This window comes from Bacillus rossius, chromosome 1 (assembly GCF_032445375.1).
Source record: "Bacillus rossius redtenbacheri isolate Brsri chromosome 1, Brsri_v3, whole genome shotgun sequence".
Taxonomy (NCBI): Eukaryota; Metazoa; Arthropoda; class Insecta; order Phasmatodea; family Bacillidae; genus Bacillus; species Bacillus rossius.
Window position 1 is genome coordinate 263,916,636 of NC_086330.1, and position 22,083 is coordinate 263,938,718.

The 22,083-nt window shown below is 42.2% G+C and overlaps 1 protein-coding gene across 1 annotated transcript in view; it reads left to right on the forward strand.

Moving 5' to 3' along the window:
• LOC134527545 (protein slit-like) overlaps positions 1-22,083 on the forward strand; it is a 110,758-nt gene that overhangs the window by 19,133 nt on the left and 69,542 nt on the right. Inside the window, exon 2 of the mRNA XM_063360315.1 lies at positions 13,414-13,621. Coding sequence (XP_063216385.1) covers positions 13,415-13,621 — 207 coding nt within the window. The 5' untranslated portion in view covers position 13,414. The remainder of the gene's footprint in view (positions 1-13,413; positions 13,622-22,083) is intronic.

Consider the following 22,083-nt stretch of genomic DNA (forward strand, 5'->3'; position numbering starts at 1 on the left):
CCTATGCTGAATACACACCACACTCGTCTCCCACGATGATTGGATAGCCTAAGTTCACAGGGATGAAAACCACAACCACAACCCGAACAGTGCTTAAGTTTACCGAAGTAAAGTGTTATGTTAGGTTAGGTCCGGTCAGTGTAGCTCGTTATTTTTTTCCGGGAGGTTATGTAACGTTAAATCATCGTAACTAAAATGACATGTTGTTTAGGTTAGGTTATAGTTATTTAAAATACTCTATAACTATAAAATACACAAATCCTTGTAATATGGAATTTTGTCATCAGCGATCGGTAAACTTTGGTCAATAGTAGGGGCCGTTAGGGTATTTCGTATGCTCCTTCGTGAAGAAAGCAAGAGACAAATTTTATTGTGTTCCTATATGTCCCAGGATACCGAAATGCCTTGGTGCCACTTTCACAGTGACGTCATTATAAATTGGCAGCCATTTCAAAATGGCCGCCAATCGCATTCATAAAACAAGCTGTATCTCTGCTTTCCTTCATCCGATTTTCATTTTGTTTTTTTTATTAGACAGATATTTTAACGGTGATTAAATTAGTTGCCTACTACATTTTTCATAGGTCTAACCATTTTCAAAACAATTAGGAAAAACTAAATATTTAAGAATTTTTATTTTAAATATTTTGTTACTGTGAAACAAAAAAGCAGTAAACGATAATTAGTGTTTTATGAAAGTTAAAGATAATTTGTTAAGCTTTAATTTGATATATTACACAAGATTCTGTTCTTCAGTATAGCAACATAGTAAGCGAATTAATCTGGGAAAGTGTATTTTTGTAATTGACAAATGCTCCTTATTAAACTTTATTTATTTTATTTGATGATTTGTTTAATACTCATGTAGTTTGTTTTCAATGTATGCATAATATTTACACTACAAGTGAATATATCTGTATTATTTTGTTATTGTGTTAAGGAGAACATGTTGTTAACAAAAAAAGAAAACACAAATATGAATAGTCTTATCAAACCAATGAAATTTTTTTATTCTTATATTTCTTGGTGCGAAATTAAACTTTTAAACAAACCATGTACTCATTTTTGGCGTTCTTATGCATAACATAAAAAAAATATTTAAAAAACTGAAATTATTGCTCAAATAGCATCTCATGTCGCATTGTCTCATAAATAGAGTTATAATTAGGTACATAATAATTGCATTATGTAGACATAATAATACAGCTGTCATGAATATTTTTAATCATTTTGATTTCACATGAAATGAACACCATTTTCATCTTCATCGTCACTTTCGAATGTGAATGTTTCACTGTTCAAATTGTTTCTACACAAGTCAGCATCTCCACCACAATTACACATTTCTGTGCAGGGGAGGTTACTTTTTGAACACTTACAGCGAACAGTTTGACATTTTGTTTTGACACAGTTGCACTTAACAAGCTCAAGTATTGCTTGAGGGGCTGGAATATTGTTGCAAGTAACAGGGACTAAGTGTCCATCTTCATATTTCCAGCCAAACTCTGTGGGATTTGCTGAACTTGGATGTCGTTTGTCGCACTGATGCCATTCCATTGCCTGCAAATGTGCCCTCAATATAGCCAATCTAAGTGAAGACCTCGTTGGAGGGAGATTTTCACCCACCACTTGCTTTTGTGTAAAAAGCCACCATCTCAATTCTCCAATTGTAGTAATAGTTGTATTGGGAACATACACTTTGCATAGGAACCTCTCAATTTCCAGCATTACATCATCAGACACTACTTCAGTTTTACCAAGGTTTGCCAGTGCATGCAGAACATTATTGTCTGCAGTCATGAAGGGCTTCCAGAAACTTAATTTCCCTTTTTTGTGAAACGAGCCAGTGATATCAGCTCCTGATATTGAGTGTAAACCCACAAGTGCTTCAGCTTTTAGATTTCCCAATTTACTGTGCAGTGGCTGAAGTGGTATAGTTCTGTTCCTGTCTCTACTTCCAGTGATGAAATTTGTGTTTTGTGGGAGTGATGGATACTTGCTCAAAGCAAGAACAAGAACATCAGTGTCAGGAGAGATGATGTCTAAATGTGTTGCTCCAGCCTTTTTTGATTCTATGGCATGCAAAATGATCTTTGCATCTGCCTCTTCATGAGAACTGCTCAGAAAAGATGCACATTCATTTGTGCCCTTAGCAATCTGACGCCAAGCAACTACCACATCCCGACCTGTGCGTGCTGCATATTTTAGAAACTGCTCAGCTAAAAGGTTGGACAATTCGTTCTTTGTCTTTTCATGGGAAAGGAACTTCTGTTTTGAAATTGTATAAATAGTAGTTTCAGATTGAATTCGGTAATGAGTTGGCTCAACATTAACACGGCGCCTTTCCCTAGTGAACTGCTTTAAGGAATCTTCTATGTATGAGTCAAATATCAAGTGGATGCATTTGTATGAACGATATTTATTAGTAATGCGGTTTATAAAGTGGTCTGCCAAGTCTGAACAAGTCTTAATGTGAGGTGGTTTGTCTAGCGCCTGTACCTCGGCCATGGCATCAATAATAGCAACACTGCCACTTAAGTTGGGTTGCATTGCTTCGACCATGTCTGAGTGGCTATCTTCATGCTGGAAGTTGTCTAGTAATGACTCGAGTAGTTCCATTAGCTTACTCTTCTGAGAGCAGTGCAACATTGTTCCATCAGGAGCAAACATTGAACGTGGTACAACAGAAAGTTCATAATTACTGATGGTATCGCACACATCCACCCGAGGACGGGATCTGGCCACTATGAGCAATCTCGCAAATAGGTCCCTGTCTTGTTTCAGTTCCAAAACAGTGTCTTTCATTTTTATTTGTACTGTCTTCACTGAATGTTTGCAGGTGCTAAGATTTAATTTTTTTATGGGATCCCATAGGTTTACTTGACCAGTAATTATGCGCTCTGTTGTGAATTTAATAAACTGTTTTTGGCCTATGGTTGACATGTTACACATATCTTCCTTCGTCTTCTGAGGCATAACACACATTGTTCTAATGTTTATCAATTCATCTCTGCAGTATTTGAATGGATTCCCGACTCTTTCAAGGGTTTTCAAAAGTGCTGAAACATTTTTGCTTTGCCTTCCTGAAGCAACTTTTGACAGTTCATGATGTTTGGTTTTATCGGATCCCTGAAATCCAGCCATATCCTTAGCTTCTTTTACAAGCCGCGTGAGCTCAGGAGAGGTGAGAAAGAAACGGGTTCTTGCATTTTCATTAAGAGTAATTCCTACAATTCCTCCCATAACTTTCATAGCCCTGTTTTCATGCTCTAAGGCTTCATCTGCACCCAAACTACAAAATGGTACTTGTGTTTTGTTAACTACCCAGTTTCCCTTTTCAAACTCTTCCCAAATTTCTGGATCTGTAGTTTTAAGTGTTTCCATTTCAGCCAGGTACCAAGCAATCATGCCAGAGTAGTTGAAGAGGTCCATTGCAAAGAAATATTTTGTGAAGTCATGTAAGGAAGAAAGATGCAAATGCCAATCCCCTATGCGTACTGAGCTTACAAATGCTAGCATGGACTGTACCATCTTCATGTACTGCCTCATTACTTTGAAGGTAGGGTTCATAACTTCATTTGAAGAGTCAAAACATTCAAACTTATTGATGATATCCTCACAGGTTAAAGTATACATAAGATCTTTGTGAGCCATTTTAACATCTCCATCAGTAAAGTCTTTAATAAGGACTTTCAACTTAAAACTTAAAATCTGCTTCACTTCTGGATACTGCTCAAAAAATGCTTCTTGGTAAAGTGAAAAAAGAGATATGAGAACGACTTTATGAGCCTCTAGTGCTCTCCGAACATGCCTACCTTCCAAGATTTGTTTCATAGTTGCAGGGCCATATATGTTGGACTCGACCCACAATTCTGGGATACCTGTGCCATCGATATATTTGCCTATAGTTCTTAGTTGAGCCATAATAATATGCAACTCTCCAGGTCGAAGGATCCATTTGTTTTGGTTGTCGGTGTGGTTGAATTCAAGGCGCTTAACTGGTCTATAAAGTCCCATATCCAAAGTGACTACCACCTTCTTTTGGCTACATTGCACCATAGTATTGATTTTCTCTAAGGTCTTCATAAACTTAATTTGAGTTTGACTGTCCGTAGGTGACTCAGCAATGAGTGGCAGTACACACACCCGAGTTCTCTGACGGACTGAACCTATGAGGGAGTTGTATGCAGACCAAGTATATGTGTGGTTAGCTTCAGGTAAGCTGATGTTCACTGAGTTGTCTTCAAAAAAAAATCATTTGATTCTTTATCAGGGTGCTCAGTCAAGGAAGATACAGATGTTGCCTGTAGTATCAACCAAGCAGTGTTATCTAATTCTGCTCCTTCAAATACATTACTGTACATGTTGGTGTTCAATTCTGCATTTAAAACTGGCATAGATGGTTTCAATTGTTTTGACCTCAGATGTACTGCTTCTTGTTTGCTATAGCTAATTTTTCTCCCAGATTCACTATGTGATTTTCCAGTTAACACCAGGGGTACACTTGTGTCATCTTCTTGCATCTCTTGGTAGACTACCATAACAGTTCCATGCAGGGTTTGCTTCCCATCACGTGTATCTTCTTGAAAGTCAATATTATCCGCAGCACAAAATATGAACCTACCTATTGTCAGGTCAGGAGGAATGTAAACACCATCATTTTTTTCCATCCTATGTAAAACTTCACCCACTATCTGATCTTCTAGTTGTAAAATCCTATGGTAATCAACACAGCAGCCAAACCCATTTAGAATCTTAATAAGTTTCTTACTTCTGCTTTCTTTGTGAACAGCTATTCCAACAGCTAATGGAACTGGTACATCATGAATGTGGCGAGATAACTGGGAATCCTTCTTTGCTACTTGGCGTGATGACATGCATTCATACATCAAACTTTGCGAAAGTCGTACAGCTCTGTTATTTACTTCTGACGATTTGCTAGCATTCACATGGGACATATCTACTTGGCCAACAAGGCACCACTTGAAGAAATAGTACATTTCCATTGGCACAATATCATCCACATTGTCTTGTAATAGAGACCCTTCAAAGTTCCAATTTTTTGCTCCCAATGCGAGTTTTCTGATGCACTTTGCTGCAGAGTACAAATTCCTCAGGTTTTCTCCAACATTTTCGTCTTCTGCTTGTGCCATTGCGACATCTTTAACTGCTTTCAATGACACCCTTTCCGATTCATTTTTACGCTTTGGAGAACTGAATAGCACGTCAAACTCCAAAAGTTGTTCTTCAATCAACTTCTTTATCTGCCGTCTACTCTTAACTTCACTTTCAGGGACACCATTTGTTAGACAAATATTTTTGTACACATTTTCCAATTCTGTCATACTAACAACATGTCCTTGTTCCAAAAAATCTCTTAGCGAATTAATAAATTCAATGTCTGATGCCTCAACAAATTTATCTTGCTTTTGATATGGAACATTTACTTGCCGCAGCTTGTTGTTCACATTTGTATTCCAACAATTTTTATGATACATTACATCAATGGCATGAGCATCTGCAGGATTTAAACTTTCATTTACTCGCACACGTAACCTATCGTCATTACTGAGTTCTACAGCTTTCAACAGTTTTTCCCCGGCAATATCAGTTTGCACTAAATGTAGTTTATTGTGGTTGGTTGGACCATTGTCACAAAAAATGCAAACAGATTTCACATAAACACTAGTTTTTGCTCTTGTGTATGGTAAATTTAGAGAAGAGCTACATTCTTGTTGACACTCTATTGTACTTCGGGACTGTTCAATGAACATTCTGTGGGCACGTTCCATATGCCCTTTATGTGTGGCATTTTGATAGCAAGAACGATGCCACTTTGCTTTGTTTACTTCAAAGTCTGTTGCTGTCAACTCACCTAGGCACATTTTCAACTCCACAAAGTTCAAGTCATTCCATGTTGCTCGCTCTGTGATACAGTTGTATAACTTCTCATAACTTTCTTTACGTTTTGGTTCCGAAACACTTTCTGCAGTCTCTAACTGGCACAATAAACACAGTGTCCATGTTGTTTCCGAAGTTCGCCTTCTCTTAGCAGAAGGTGGCAGGTCGAACTTAGCATCTGATTTTATGTTCTCCATCATAGCTTACTCAACAGTTCACCTGCAACATAAAATTAAATTATATTAAATTAAAATCACAGGTTAGAGAGAAGATAGAACAAGCAGAAATATTTATGACATTTTTTATCAATTACAAAAGTACACTTTCCCAGATGAATTCACTAACTATGTTGCTGTACTGAAGATCATTATCATTGTGTAATATATAAAATTAAAGCTTAATAAATTATCTTTAAGTTTCATGAAACACTTATTATCGTGTACAGCTTTGTTTTTTCACAGTAATAAGATATTTAAAATAAAAATTCTTAAATATTCAATTTTTCCAAAATTTTAGGAAAATGGTTAGACCTATGAAAAATCTAGTAGACAACAAATGTAATCACCGTTAAAATATCTGTCTAATAAAAAAAACAAAATGAAAATCGGATGAAGGAAAGCAGAGATACAGTTTGTTTTATGAATGCAATTGGCGGCCATTTTTAAATGGCCGCCAATTTATAATGACGTCACTGTGAAAGTGGCACCAAGGCATTTCGGTATCCTGGGACATATAAGAACACAATAAAATTTGTCTCTTGCTTTCTTCACGAAGGAGCATACGGACTTCAATTTTCTATCCTAAGGGACTGGACTACAACTGTTCGGGTGTGGCTCTTATCCCTGTAATAGTGGCAGTGTTGCCAGCAGGCGCGCTGCAATAGCGCGGCGCGCATCGGACAGGATTAAGAGCCGGGCTTTGATACTGCTACGACGCTAAGGGGCTCGTCTAATCAGGGGCGTTTCTGTGTTGGTGAGGCGGGATGACAAGTGTGACGCTCGCTGGTGCTTCTAGCGCGGTGTCGCTTCTAAGCGCATGTCTCTGAACTGGTGCGCAGTCTTCTCGTCGTTCACAGGACAATTTGAGCGGTAACCATAACATTATATGTCAGAGAAATGAAAATAGGTAAAGGTATAACGCAAGGCCCTTGGGTGCTTTAAGAATATTTATCGGGCGTTTCATGTCTAAAAAAATAACCCTGGAAATACGCGTTTTAGCCATATAGCCCAGGCAAATGGTATCCAAAACGGCCTATCGTTGCAAATGAAATCCAGTAGTCGGTTGTATTATCGTCCCCTATGTTTATTGTGGTTATGAATCCGAATATGGAGTTATCCAACAAAATTTCAGTGTGAGTTTTTTGATATTCGCAAAAAAAAAAATATCGCACATTTTTTGTTTGTTTTTCGCTTATAATTTCATAAGTATGTGTGGTAGCGAAATATTCACTTATATATTTTATTTAACATAAAGGCCCCAATTTTAGCTCAACTTTAGAGCTAATAAATTTTAACAAGATACAACACTTCAAAAATAGTTTTTTTTCCATAATGTGACATTTTATGTTGTAGGTCAAATTTTAAAAAAAATATTGGGAAAAATACTTATACGAGTGAAATGATTAAGATTAAAGATGTAGAAAATCTGTTTAGCTTTAATTCCAGCACAGAACGGAGCCTGTAGTCCAAGTGGTTGACTCATAATTAGCAAAAAACCAAAAAGTGAGGAAATATGATTTTTGGATGATTTGATCTAAACTCTTTCCATGTCTTGAAAACTTCTCTAAAGATGTAGACCTTTATTTTGCACAGTTTCCCAGACCTATATAAATTATATTATAACATGCAATTATATTACAATTATTATAATATAGAGTTAAGGTATTAATTATTGTAAGGTATGGTCACATGCGTGCTAGCAGGCAAGGCCGCGACGTGTGCCAGTTACCTGAGCGAGCCTTCCAGCGAGTCTGGCCAGTGGCCCCGCACGGGCGCTGACGTCACGCATGCTACGTGTGCCCGGCCGGATTACAAGGGTCTGGCTAACCATTCCCGTAAGCTCCCCGCTTACCACCACACTTCTAACTACTATCACTAACACTTTCAACGGCCTGGGTATTCGGCGAGTTTCCCGAGGCTACTGTGAGGAGTGGCGCGAATAAACGCCGCCTTTCTGATTTTTTAGAGCGTCGGGTTGGCCCGGGATGACGAGACACGTCACAGCCGCTCTCGTCCCTTCGAGAAGGACGCCATGGAGATATAAGCGACGACGCCGGACTCTACGGGAGTTCCGAAAGTACGGAGAGTTCCGCGAGTGAAGGGAAGTGCGACATCGGTGAAGAGGGTGAGACCCTCTCGAGAGTGGCGCGACGAGGAGCGACGGGACCGTGACAGTGCGACTGAGTGGCGCGAGGCTGCGTGTGTGCGGACAGGCACGAAGTATGGGGCGAATCATTGTCGAGCCAGCTCCAGGGAGGAGTGCGAACTGTGGAACTTGACAGCCATTGAGTGACTTGTGAATAAACATTTTTAAGCGCGAGTGATTGATGATCATACATTGTTAAGAACAAATATTTATTAGTAATGTAAATAAAAGTAATGAATAAAATTATAAAAAAAAACTTGATTGGGCTATCCCTTACGAACCATGTTCTTCTACATTATACTCGTAACATTTTGGTGTCGGAGTGGGATAACCCTAATTAAAAGGTTTAGTCTACAGTTGTTTTTAACTAAAATTTATAACTAAAACATTATAACAAATTCAGTTATTCGATATTTCAGTTAGTTTAGAAACTGTAGTTAGTTTTGAGTGGTATAGTAGTATAGTAAGTGTTAGTTTTTATTAGGGGTTTAGGTTAGCTCAGAGGGGAAATTACATTGTAGTTAATAGGACAGTAGTGATAGGCTGGTAGTGTATGTAGACACGAAAGGTGGCGGCCGACAAACTTAAAAACATAATGGCTTTCTTGGCTGAAATAAAAATAAAATTGAATAAATGAAGTAGGGCCAAGAGGAAATGAAGAAGGGTCAGGAGGAAATAAATAATAAAATCGAGAGTAACCAAGAGTAAATGAAGAATGGCAGAGAAGAAATAAAAAAGAAATGAAGAATGGTCAAGAAGAGATGAACAATAAAATTTATAATAGCCCAGAAGAAATGATGAATGAAATGCAAAACTGCCATTAAGAGATGAAAAATGATATGATACCTGAGATTGAAGACATGAAGAAGAACCAAGAAAAAATGAAGAGGGTTCAAGAAGAGATGCGAAACGAAATAGTTGCTGCTCAAGAAGTAAAGAAGAAGAGAATCGACGAAACCAGAATTCAGTTCTAAGGTAAAGTCAAGTGTTTGGAGCAGCATCTCGCACAACAGGAACAACAGATAATTCAGCTCGAACTGGACACTGAATGGCATGGAGAAGCTGTAACCGAGCAGTTCCGACGGATTATCAAAGAAGTATCTGCTGCTACGAATCGTAAATGTTTCTCCGAGGATGTTAAAGTTGAGGGCACTTCCAGGAGCCACTAAGGCACCCACCTTCGATAAGAATTTTCGTGGACAGTGTACAGGAGACAGTTTTCTTGGCCCTGAGAGGATCTCCACTATAGCTGCTGCAGACCATACCAGTCCCAGACCAGAAAGACTATGAAATATTAGTAGAGGCATTGAGCTTAGGTATGAGGGCCGACATATGGACGAGATGTATAGAACAGCTCTGAAAACATATCAACAGCGATCTTCAGAAACACTCCAAGAATTCGAAGACGACATTAAGCGACTTGTGCACCTCGCCTATCTAGAAGCACTAACAGAGTTCCACCAGCAGCTAACCACCAATGTGTTTATAGACGGACTCCAAGATGCGGAAGTTCAGCAAACTCTTCGTTTAGCCCGGCACAAGAAGAGCTGCGATGTCTTGGTCCATGCCCTGGAAATTGAGGCCACACACAGTGCCTCAAGGAACACAAGCATCAGGACAAGGAGAGCTGGACTGAAGCCCTACAATGGAGCAAATGCTAAAAACACCACTAATGAAGTTGATATTCTCAGGGCATTGAAGAAGCTACTGAATGCACTCCAAGTAAATAGATCAGAAGAGTAGGATGATGCCTGAGGTGCTTCGTCTACAATGAATCAGGACACAACCTGAGGGACTGTCTGACACTCAAGAAGACACCGAACAGGAATAGTAACAGGACGACCAACAGGGAAACGAGCAGCAGCTGGCATGAGGGGGCGCATGTCGGCTCTACAGAAAATTGTAGCCCATAGGGTTCTTCCTTAATCTGTACTTTGTAGAAGCCATTGCAGTTTCTTGTTTAATGGTTGGATGAATGGCATACAGTGTCTTACTGTTGACACAGGGATTTCGTCATCTGTAGTTTGCACAGACATTGTAAGTAGGGAAAAGCTGAAGAGAACACCGATCCCATTACGAATAAAAACAGCCACTGGAGACACTTCACCTGTGCATGGACAGCTGGATTTGGAGGTAAGGATTGGAACTTGGACATCAACACAGACATTTCTTGTTGCTGATATTACCGATGATGTAATTCTAGGAGTGGAGGTTATGAATCGGTACAAATTCGTTATTGACATGGAAGGACAGGCATTTAAAATTAAAGATGAAGAGGAGGCCTTATTTACCCCCGACTAATCAGAAGTTCCTGTAATGCAATTGATCTGTTTCAATTCCAGCAAACCATGAGCAGATAATAGCAGCTAGGATTATGAAAGACTCCAGGAGCAACATGAGCTGCCTGATAGAGACAGAAATGACATTAGGATTGAAAATGCTTCTGGTCGCTTAACACATTGCAGGTTGGACGAGGTTGTACTGGTCAGGGTGGCCAACCTCGATTTGTAAACAAGGGTTCTTAAATAAGGATACCCAATAGTAATCTGTGAACCAGTCTCTTGGGTAGACCAATGTGAATCTTCCTCACCTTTTAGAAGCGATGTGCAAGTAATGAACCCAAATCTAGAACATTTACTAAGGCGATGCCGAAGTATTCTAACAGATAAAGAAATAGAAGAAGTCACAGCTTTTATAGTAAGCAACCAGGGTGTATTTTCCTTAGGGGATACTGACTTTGGGAAAACAAGTCTGGTCTACCATCGCATCAATACAGGTGATGCAGAGCCAATCCGACAGGCACCACAGCGGCTGCCTCTAGCAAAACAGGAAGAAGCAGAGAAGTTGATCGCGGGTATGATAAAGGGGGGGGGGTAATAAAACCATCAGCGAGTCCTTGGATTTCCCTAGTTGTTTTAGTGGCGAAGGATGGTCAAATGAGGTTTTTTATGGACTACCAGAAACTGAATGACATCACAAAAAAGGGCAGCTACCCTCTCCCATGTATCGAACATCGATAACTAATGGGGAAGATAAATGAGAAGTCAGCTTGAAAGCAGCACAGCGGTAAGATACTTACATGTCACCCATTATAAGCTGGCTAGAAAATGGTACTGGATATCCAATATGGCTTGAGATCTCCAGTGACTGAAGGGCTATGAAAGCCTAATGAGCAGAGTGGGATTTCTTGATGGCGAATGGGCTGCAATGAGGGCATGGGAGAGTCAAAATGGAAAATTAGTAACAATGCAACTACTCCTTCCAGGAGTTGAGACTGCCCTGTGATGATAGTACCTCTGGTGGTCATCTAAGGGTGAACAAAACTCTAGCCAAGATCCATCAATGCTACTATTAGTTAAGGTGTCACAAGGATGTGGATGCTTGGTGTAGACAATGTAAAGCATTCTTGGCTTAAAAAGGGCCACAACACCAGAGTCATGGGAAAATGAGGGCCTAAAATGTCGGGGTTCCTTTTGAGAGGATAGCTATCGACATCGGTAGACCATTTCTCAAGATTAAATATGGTAACCGGTATATTCTGGTAGCGATGGATTACTTCAGTAAGTGGCCAGTGGCTTAATCACTTCCTAACCAATAAGCCACTACCATTGCAGAATTCAATAGTCAACAACTTCATTTGTAGATTTGGGGTATATTTGGAGCGCCACTCAGACCAAGGCCACAATTTCGAGTCGACAATACTTCAGGAGTGTGTCGGTTGCTGGGAATAAATAAAACCAGGACTACAGCCTTACACCCTCAGTCCAATGACATGGTGGAGAGGTTTAACAGAACTCTAGAAGAACACCTTGCCAAGATTTTGGCACATCCAGTTGTTCCTGATGGCATATAGGTTTGCCATGACTCCACTGGGGAGACCCTGCGAGTTTTGTGTTTGGACAGGAGTTGAGGCTGCCCTGAGACATAAAGTTTGGCCATCCTTGCAGGGAGCTGACCAGCAACACCGATTATGTAAATCGCCTAGAGGAGCGAATGGCACTTATTCTAGAAGAATCCCAAAAACATCTTCGATTAGCATCGAATCAAATGAATATGAGGTACAACCTGAAGGCTAACTCAACTAGATTTGGGGAGGGCGATTTGGTGAGGCTGTACAACCCACTACGAAGGAAGGGAAGGTGCCCTAACCTTCAAGCAGCATGGGAAGGCACGTTTGAAGTCTTGAAGCGGCTAAATGATGTAGTCTACCGCATCCAGAGAGGAAGAGAGGATGGATGAAAGTGGTACATTTGAAGTGATTGAGGGAATATGCCGGAAGAGATGCGTTACCTATTCGGGACAAACAGGTTTAAGGAGTGGGCAGTGTTACATGCGTGCTAAGAGGCAAGGCCGCGATGCATGTCAGGTACCTGAGCAGGCCTACCAGCGAGCTTGGCCAGCAGCCCCACATGGGCGCTGACATCATGCATGCCATGCGTGCCTGGGCGAGATTACAAGGGTATGGCTAACGATCCCCCTCTGCTCCCCGCCATCCTCCCAGCACTTTTAGTGGCCTGGGAATTCTGCTGGTTTTCCGAGGCCGCCACGTGAAGTGGCACCAATAAATGCCGCCTTTCTGGACTTTTTTTTTTTTTTTTTTTTTTTTGGGTTTCAGCATGTACAAAAGAAGCAATACAACATCCCGCTTTTTGCCACTCATTTTAAACCCGAAAAGTTATAACATCAAATAATTGAAGTTTAGCAACGGCAAATCTTACTGGGACTTAACCATAGAATGGGTACTTCTCAAAGGAAGAGGATTCTACATAGAATGGGTGTTTCACACAGATTGGGGATTACATTACAGTCGTGGATTTCCCACAGAATATGATTTTTTTTAAAATAATAAATTTATTTGTTTCCACTTTTTTTATACTTTGACTACAATTCAATAATTAATTTAATTTTAAAGGAGTAGTTATTTATCTGGGTATAATTTACAACATATTCAGATAATTTAAATGATAAGATCCTGATTAGTGTATATTGTAAATCACAAACAACATTTACGAGCAAACATTTAATGTTGTTATTAGAATGGAATTAGACATTTCATTAAAAAATATTGAGATAAAATATTTTTTAAAATTCGTTTTTTTTTATAAAATCCACTTGGTTGAAACCACTGTGGTTGCCGTGTGCTTGCAGGATGCTGATGGTGGTGGCGGTGTTGGTGGTGGGCGCGGCGCGCGCCGCCCCCTGGCGCTGCCCGGAACTCAGCCGGCCGCCCTCGGCGAGCTGCTCGTGCGACCTGCCGCACACGGTCCGCTGCTCGGGCGACCGTCGGGCGCTGGACGTCATCGGCGCGTCGCTGCGGGGGCTGCCCGGCATCTCGCTGCTGGACATCACCATCCAGGTACACGCCCGCCCGTGGACGTTCCGACTCGGCCTGCACCCTGGGCGCTAAACCGACGGAGCAGTTTTCACTTAAGAAATATAGTGTTATGATAAATAATAGCGATAACTGGATTCGTAAGGGATAACCCAATTAACTTGATGTAAGTTTTTGGACATACGCCATTGCTTGCTTAGCAATGGCGTATGTCCAAAAACTTACATCAAGTCATGCACTCCCAATGCACAAATCTTTGAAGATAACATAACCCAATTAAGTTATATTACAGTTTCATTAATTATTAATATTTACTCAAAAATGTCCTATCACAAATCACTGGCACTTCGAAATGATTATTCTCAAGTCACTCAATGTCTGTGAAGTTCCTCAGTTCCCACTCCTCACTGGAGCTAGGCTCGACAGTGGTCCGCCCCTTACCCCGCACCTCCCCACACACACTCGGTCGCCACACTCACGATCCAGTTGAACTCCGTGTCATGCCACTCTCGGTGGGGGGGGGGGGGGGGGGATCTCACTCTCTTCAACGATGTCGCACTTCCGTTCGCTCGCAATCTGCTCGGAACTCGGCACGCACGCGGCACTCCTCATGGAACTCTTCGAACTCTCGGAACTCGCTCGGAACTCTTGCGGTACTCATGTGGAACTGTCGCGGAGGCCGGCGTCGCTGCTTAAGTACTTGGGCGCCCTTTTCGAACCGACGAGAGCAGCTGTGACATGTCGCGTCATCCCGGGCCGACCCGAAGCCCGATCAGTTTAGAAAGGCGGCGCTCTTTCACGTCACTCCGCGCGGCGGCCCGCGGAATTCCCAAGGCCGCTCGGCGATAGATAACAGTGCCGAGATAGACAGTGCGCGTGGAGTGGTGGGCGAAAGAGGGGGGGGGGGAAGCAACGACCCTTTTAATCCGGCCATGCACGCGTGGCATGCCAGTCAGTGGAGGCACGTGACCCGGTGCGTGACGGCAGTGGCCGTGCAGGGTCGCCAGCCAGCTCCGAACCTGGCACCGTGGTCTGGTCTCTCGCGTCCGTATTATTATATCTGAATATCATGTTGTTATAACACAAAAACAATTTCCGGGAAAATAAACTGTATACTTTGCATATATTAATATCATAAAGTATTAAAAATAACTGATATTTTTCTTATACTGTTCAACTTACGATGTATTAAGAATGAAATGGCTGCAAAGCAATCTGTTTATTTGCCATCTAAGTTGAATAAAAAATATTGGAAAAAGTGGAATTTATTTTTTGCTGGCGATGTAAGGGGTTTTCGTTTGCTTGTTTTGGAAAAGGGGGAAGGGGTGTGTGTGTAATGAGAGTTCTTGACCTGGGTGTAAACTAGTCTAGTTATGACCCTTTACGCACCAAGTCAGCACACAATATTCAATTAAGGGGATTGGTGCATGACAAAAACAGTCATTCGTCAGAATTTGTTGGAAATGAGCTTAAGTGCTTCATAAATGCTTGTTTATTACTACTGTATGGCCAGCCAGCACGTATATAAGCTAGCGGGTGAGATTTGGGAGGTTGTCGAATGTTGCAGCTCTGAGGCCTGCCATCTAGCGGGAATCTTTCGAAGGTCTTCCACAATATCGCCTTTCTCTCTCTTTATCTCTCTCTCTCCAACATGGACACCCAACCAGCTCTTATCTTCGCTTCCCATCTCGCCTTATCCTTCATTCTCGGATCAGGTAGCCACCCTTCCCCGCGTAGACTTTCGTGTTACTCCAGGAAACCAAGACAACCTGTGAACAATTTGTCCAAAGCTGAATTTTTGTACTGTGGTAGAGTTGACTACGCTTAATAACATACCGAAAGTTTACCGCTGTAGACCTTGTGCGTTATCACCGAAAATTTGCATTTAAGTCCTAGGTGACAGCAACTTGCATCAGTCCATTAAAATGCTACCCATTTATACAGTTTTTAATTTTGACTGTTCGTAAACCTAACAAAATAATCTAGAAACTGTAATACACCCATTAATGTTAGAAAAAAATTAAATTTTTAATATTTAAGATATGATATAAAGCGATTAATTCACGACATATATTTTTTTTTATCTTTGCCACCCAGATAAAAATATGATTTACACCGATTTGAAGAGCCCAGTGCGAAAAAATGTCTAAATAAAAGTTTATAATTATACTTTAAGCTTTAAGATAGTATATTTATAAAGAGTCTAGCATAATTAGTTGCCTCATTAAAGCTGCCCGAGCGTTGCAGTGTACTGCGGCCGTACTGATCTTTCACGGCCGGCGGGCTTTGAAACACGCTGCGTACTGCGACACTCAATAAACTTGGTCTTATTTAGGGATTACTTAAAATATATTTAATGCATATGATAGGGTGTATTCATGTTACATCTATTGAGATATACATATTATTTTTTCTTATATGAATGATTTTTGATATAATAAAATTAACAATAAACAATTTCTGCTTGGAACTTGTAAATCAAAATTCTAGAGGACCTCTGGTTTTATATATGTGTTCGTATTTCGTTAAAAAATTTTATTATTAAAAATTATTTTAATACCAAAAAATATAATTATTTTTTATTTCTAATACATTTTATATCAGAACTGTGCAAAATTTTAATGTAGCCTATATTATGAAATATATATATTTAATTGTATGAAATTAGTTTACTACATAACAATTGAATAAAACGATACACCGTAAATGTGCTTATTGAGTTTTGTCACTTTTATAACATAATTCGTATGATAATATTATTTTTTTCCAGAAAATAAATAAAACATAAGTTGTGTTGTAAAATGTATTGATAGAATTACATATTTAGTAATTTTTTTTCTAAGTTAATTCATTGGAGTGCTGCACCTAGCTTACTTCGTTGAATTGCTACTGGCAAAGAGCGGTGTTGGATGTTTTTGCAAGAGTTTGACCGTATTTAATGACCCCAGCTGTGAGAGTGTGTTCGTCCCAGAAATCCTAACGGTCAAGGAAAATAGCCTTTCTCTGTAGTCACGTACGGGTCTGCTACTCGCGCAATATCGTCAGTTTATCACAACTTTCCGGGAAGTTCTATTGTTGTTATTTATTTATAATTTAGAAATTAAAGAGTTGATCATACCTTTAAATATATATACTGTATAGAAGTCGCGAGTGGATAGGATTTACTCTACGTTTCTCAAGAGCGTAAAATGAGCAGCTTGGAAACTTCACCGCTGCAGTGCGCTGCCGTAACGTCCTGTATCGTCTTAGTTGTTGTGTACACGTTAGAATGCAGCACTGTCGCCCGCTGTCATTCCCCGCACCCCTCATCAATCATTCACTGCAGCTCGAGGTCGTTCATCAGGAGGGGGAAGGGGTGTTTGAAGAGTTCGGCACTTGTCCGCTAGGGACCACCACAAGTCGATGCCCTAGAGATGGTGGCGATTGCGGCGGTGAATTAACCAACTACCTCAAAACCGTATTAGAAATTTTAACCTGGGCTGGCGACTTCTATACAGTATATATATATTCAAAGATCATACTAACATTTTTACCTAAGCAAATCGCATCCTGGAAGATTTTTATCTACGTTTGCAACAAAAATCACTTGCAGTTAAGAAACTTTTATTCTTTCAGAGTAAAATTCAGTCTGGAATTACCATACATTAAAAACCTTAGTTTTCTGGAGCAAAAACGTCCCAGCACGAGCGACTTTAACACTGCTTCACACACACTACGCAGCTTGAAATACATGAGTGGTGAGACTATTGTACCAGACACTCAAAATATACACATTTAAACCTTAAAAAAAAAAGCACAGACAATATTTATGAAGTGATTTTGACGTTACGCTCAACATATTTATGTAACATGTAGTCAAATTTCTATAAAAAAATATTTTTTCTTACCTTTTATGATTAAAATTACCAATTTAATAATAGGACGTTTAAACTTTGAGGTGTTTATCACAGTTACCATGTAGGACATTCTTTTATATTACTTTGGTGCCATAATGAGAACCGACTTAAAAAAGTATTAAAGTTATTAAATTTACGAAACATTTTTGTGGATCATTGTAGAAATTATCATTAAGGACCCAACTGCTCATTATTGGTGTGATCACAAGGTTTCATCGGTAAACTTTTGACGTGTTACTAAGAAATGTTCATTCTACTACTGTACAAAATTTTTCCTGTGGGATAATTTTCCATGTATTAAACATTTTTGTTTCTTAACAGCGAAATTCGTCTCGACCCGAACCTACTTAGACAACCTCGCAATAGTATACACTACGCGGCTCGGATCACTTTAGTGGTCAGACTAATTGTATGAGACACTTAAGAAATATACCAATTTAAAGATGAATAAATATGCTACAACGATTACTTTAAGCGATTTCCTCATTGGGCTCTTTAAGTTTATGTAAGATGTATTTATATTTCCTTAAAATTGAATGAAAGTGAATTCGTTAACTTTAATGATTTAAAAGGTCTATTTTATAGAAACTTGTTTAAACTTTGTGCTTTTTATCACTATCCTCAGATAGGGCAATGTTTCTTGATTATTTTGGGTTCCATACTGACGGTCTACTCCATAAACTGCATGTGCAATATCCATTATTGTGGATCGTTGCAAAAAATTGTCATTTTGGACTTAACTGCTCGTTTTTGGTGTGACGCTCAAGGTTTGCGGCAGTACTTAAACTTTTGACGTGTTACTAAGAAATGTTCATTCTACTACTGTACAAATTTTCGGCTTTGGGATAATTTTCCATGTATTAAAAAACTTTGTTTCTTCACAGCGAAATTCGTCCCGACCCGAGCCTACTTCGGCAACCTCGCAGTAGTAGGTATACACTACGCGGCTCGGATCGCTTTAGTGGTCAGACACATTGTACCAGGCTCTCAACAAATAAACTAATTTAAAATTTAAGAACTAAATCGTGATCGTAAAATGGCCGCCATGGTGATTTGCGAATTTATGGAGAAATAAAAGCAGTTAAAATCTTATGTAGTTTCCAAGAGACATTATTACATCACCAATCATCTAAAGTAACAGGTTTACAAAATTTCAACATATTCAGTAACTAGTCAGTTTTTTTCAAATGTGTTAGTATTAAGAATCTGGACCATATCTAGTCGGTGAGGTCTGTATTGTTACAGACTATCTGTATTCCGGTATTTGGATTTTGAAGCTACTTAATGATTCGCTTTCAGTGTCTATTAAAATATACCTAATGCTAATTGCAGGAATATTTCTACTCGAATTCAAAATTATAATTCCTGAACATTTGTAGCGGACACATTTCAATGTAACACTTACTGATTTTCGAGTTGTGTTGAGGTTTCGCATGCCACTTCGTGTACACGAGATGGCCCCTGCTCTGGTAACAATGAGTCATCACAACCGGTGTTTCGTCTGTACGAGCGTCTTCACAAGTTATCCTGAAATATGTTCTTAAATATTAATTCAAGTGAATTCTAAAAATCCTACACACCTTGACGACGTTAGGGCCGTTCCCGTGGTTCGGAGTCGCTGCCCAGCTGCTCCGGTAGAGAGGGTACGTGCCACGTGGCAAGGGAACTACCCTAACTTAGGTGGAATAAAAGAGTTTTGACGTTAAGGTGTGTTTAATGCACACGTCACACTGTACATGGGCTGTCACGGCTCCCCTCTGTGACAGTCCATCAGGGCGAGGCCCGGCTCCACGCACCTTGAGCGCGACACGACACTACCAGTGACCTGACTGGCGGTGACACGACAGTGACGCGACTGACAGTGGCGTGGATGACGGTGACGTGACTGGCAGTGACGCGATTGACGATGACATGAAAGACTGACGTAACTGCCGACGCGAACGACGGTGACGTGACTCCCGGTGACGTGATTGACGGTGACGTAACTGACGACGCGAACGACTGACGGTGACGTGACCTTCGCGACCGCGCTCTCTCATGCCACTTCGGCGAATGACTCCACCCACGCTCCGCGACGTCTCAGCGGCCTCCCCCCTTGCCGCGTGCACATGAATCTCCCCTCTTTCCTTCGTGTGCGAGTGCGTGGAGCCACATGGTCACAGGCAGGGAGACGCGACTCAGTCGCCCGGGAAACACATTTTATCCGTTTTGAACTCAACACAATATCAACACAACAAGACAAATAGATATTCACACCCTTACATAATTACATAAACAAAACCTGTTACACTTTTGCGCACGGGCGCCGGCGCACACGCAAGCCTGAAGCAGCGACGGGCAATAATGGCCTCAGCGAGCCGGAGGAGCACTTGGGACGACGTCAAATGCTCCCCCCTCCCCGAGGTCATTTTGCCCGCTGATGCTACGATCACACGCACTTCACCATTAACACTCGGCACTCGGGCGTTCATATTGGCATCCCATGGGCGGAAGTAGGAGTAACCTGCTGGGTGAGTACCCATGGCCAATAGTCTAGCAGGTAGGAGGGAGGCCTGCGCTGACGAGTGGAATGGCGGGCTATTTCCGGAACCTGGGGATTCGGTGCAGTGTCTGGGTGCATAGGTGGGGATCTGTCCCCTTCCTTCACCTCATCAAGGAGTTCAATGATGACCCCTTCCTCGGGACCACAGGGCCCTTCAGGTGGATAACCTATGTGGTGGTGGTACTCATCCCCGTTTAACCCTTCCATTACTTCCTCGGGGAATACTATTTTAGGGATGGTGTCAATGGTTGGTAACTCAGGGTCCTCTTCATCAGGGATTGGGGTAAGGGATGTGTTAAAGACGGAGTTTTGGGCAGCCCTGGAGTCCAGCCTGTCAGCAAGCTCATCCAGGTGGTCCATGGTGAAACCGTTGGGCTCATACCCATATGCTTGTTGGGTGGGCGTAGCTTCTCGGGAAAATACTGGAGCTTTGGGATTTAAAGAATTCTCGCAACCTGCTGGGTTGGTATTGCCAGTGACCATTTCGTCACCGAAGTTCGTCGGCACCAAAGGTGAGTCCGATCTCCTTCCTTCCCTACTGCAGTGGTTTCTTCCAGGGTCGGTGTCTAGGGGCATCGGGTCAGAATTGGCACAATGGCCTCCTCGTGGTGTGTCTGGTTGGTCCCTGGGGCAGTCCTGGTCTGTAAAACTATCTGCGGCTCCTACGGTTGATGGCTGCTGCGGCATCGGGACCGTGGCTAGCCGCAAGGCATCACGGTGTATTTTGGCCATTCGGCCATTCGGCTGCCGCACCAGGTAAGTGGTCATCCCCAAGCGAGCCACCACCTCCCTGGGCTCGGACCACTTGGGCGCGAGGCCCGCGCAAAACCCACGGCCCTTGGCTGACAGATGCTGGAGCCTTACATGCACAAACTGTCCTGGAATGATCTGCGGGGGTGGATTTAGGGACTGGGGTGTTCGATGATCCAAAAACTGGGCCTGATGCCTGCGTGCCCCAGCCCGTAGGTCCTCTACCGGGAAAGGTTCTTCTGTGTGAATGACGCCCAGTTCAGCTGGCAATGCTAAGTTGTGACCATGGAGCAGCTCAGCTGGAGAATATCCCGTTACCTCGTTCGTGCGCCGGCGGAGGCAGTACAAGAGGGTGGGGAGGTGAATGTCCCACTTAGTGTGGTCCTCATCAAGGCGGATACGGAGCTGGGTCTTAATGTCTTGGTTGCGGCGTTCAGTGGGATTTGATCTGGGATGATAGGTAGGGGTGGTGTGATGATGGACCCCCCACCGCCCACATGCCTTCCGCCAGCTGTGACCCGTAAATTGGACTCCATTATCCGTGAGCAGCACTCTCGGATACCCATACCGTGGGAACACCTCTCGGTCCAGTAGGGCGATGATTGTTCCCGCCTTGACATTGGCGACAGCAAACGCCTCGGTCCATCGCGTAAACACATCAGTGACTACAATGATGAACCGCTTTCCCCGGGAGGTGCGTGGGTAGGGGCCCATAATGTCAAGAGCCACCTCGTGGAATGGGTGGTCAGGGCGTCGGGGAACCTGTTGCTCCACGCCATCAGGTCGACGCGCCTTACACTGTTGGCAGCGTTGGCACTCACGCACGAACTGCTTAACGTCGGCCGTGACCTCCGGCCAGTGGAACGTCCTGCGGATTTCTCGCAGGGTCTATTCAGCCCCAGGGTGCCCCGCCAGCTCATGACTGTGGAAGAACAGTAGGATGGCTGGCCGTGCAGCAGGGGGTGCATGAATACTCCAGCGGCTTCCTCTGCGAGCACCACGGGTCTGAAGCATGCCATCGAGACTACGCTGATAGGGAAATGCTTGGTCGCCACACTCGGCCAGTCGGGCTCGTGTTTGTGGGTCGTCCTGCTGGGCGTCACGCACGTGAGTCACCAGCTCTGCCATGGTGGCGAATTGGATGGCCGGCTCTGGTGTGCTGGGCCCAGGCAGCATGTACAGTAAGGCATCGTTGGGGGCCGGGTCCGAATAGTTGGTAATCGGAACCGGGGGTAGGAGGTTGTCCCACCCCTGGTCATCGTAGACTATGGTTCTGGGGTCCGGGTGCCGGGAAAGCT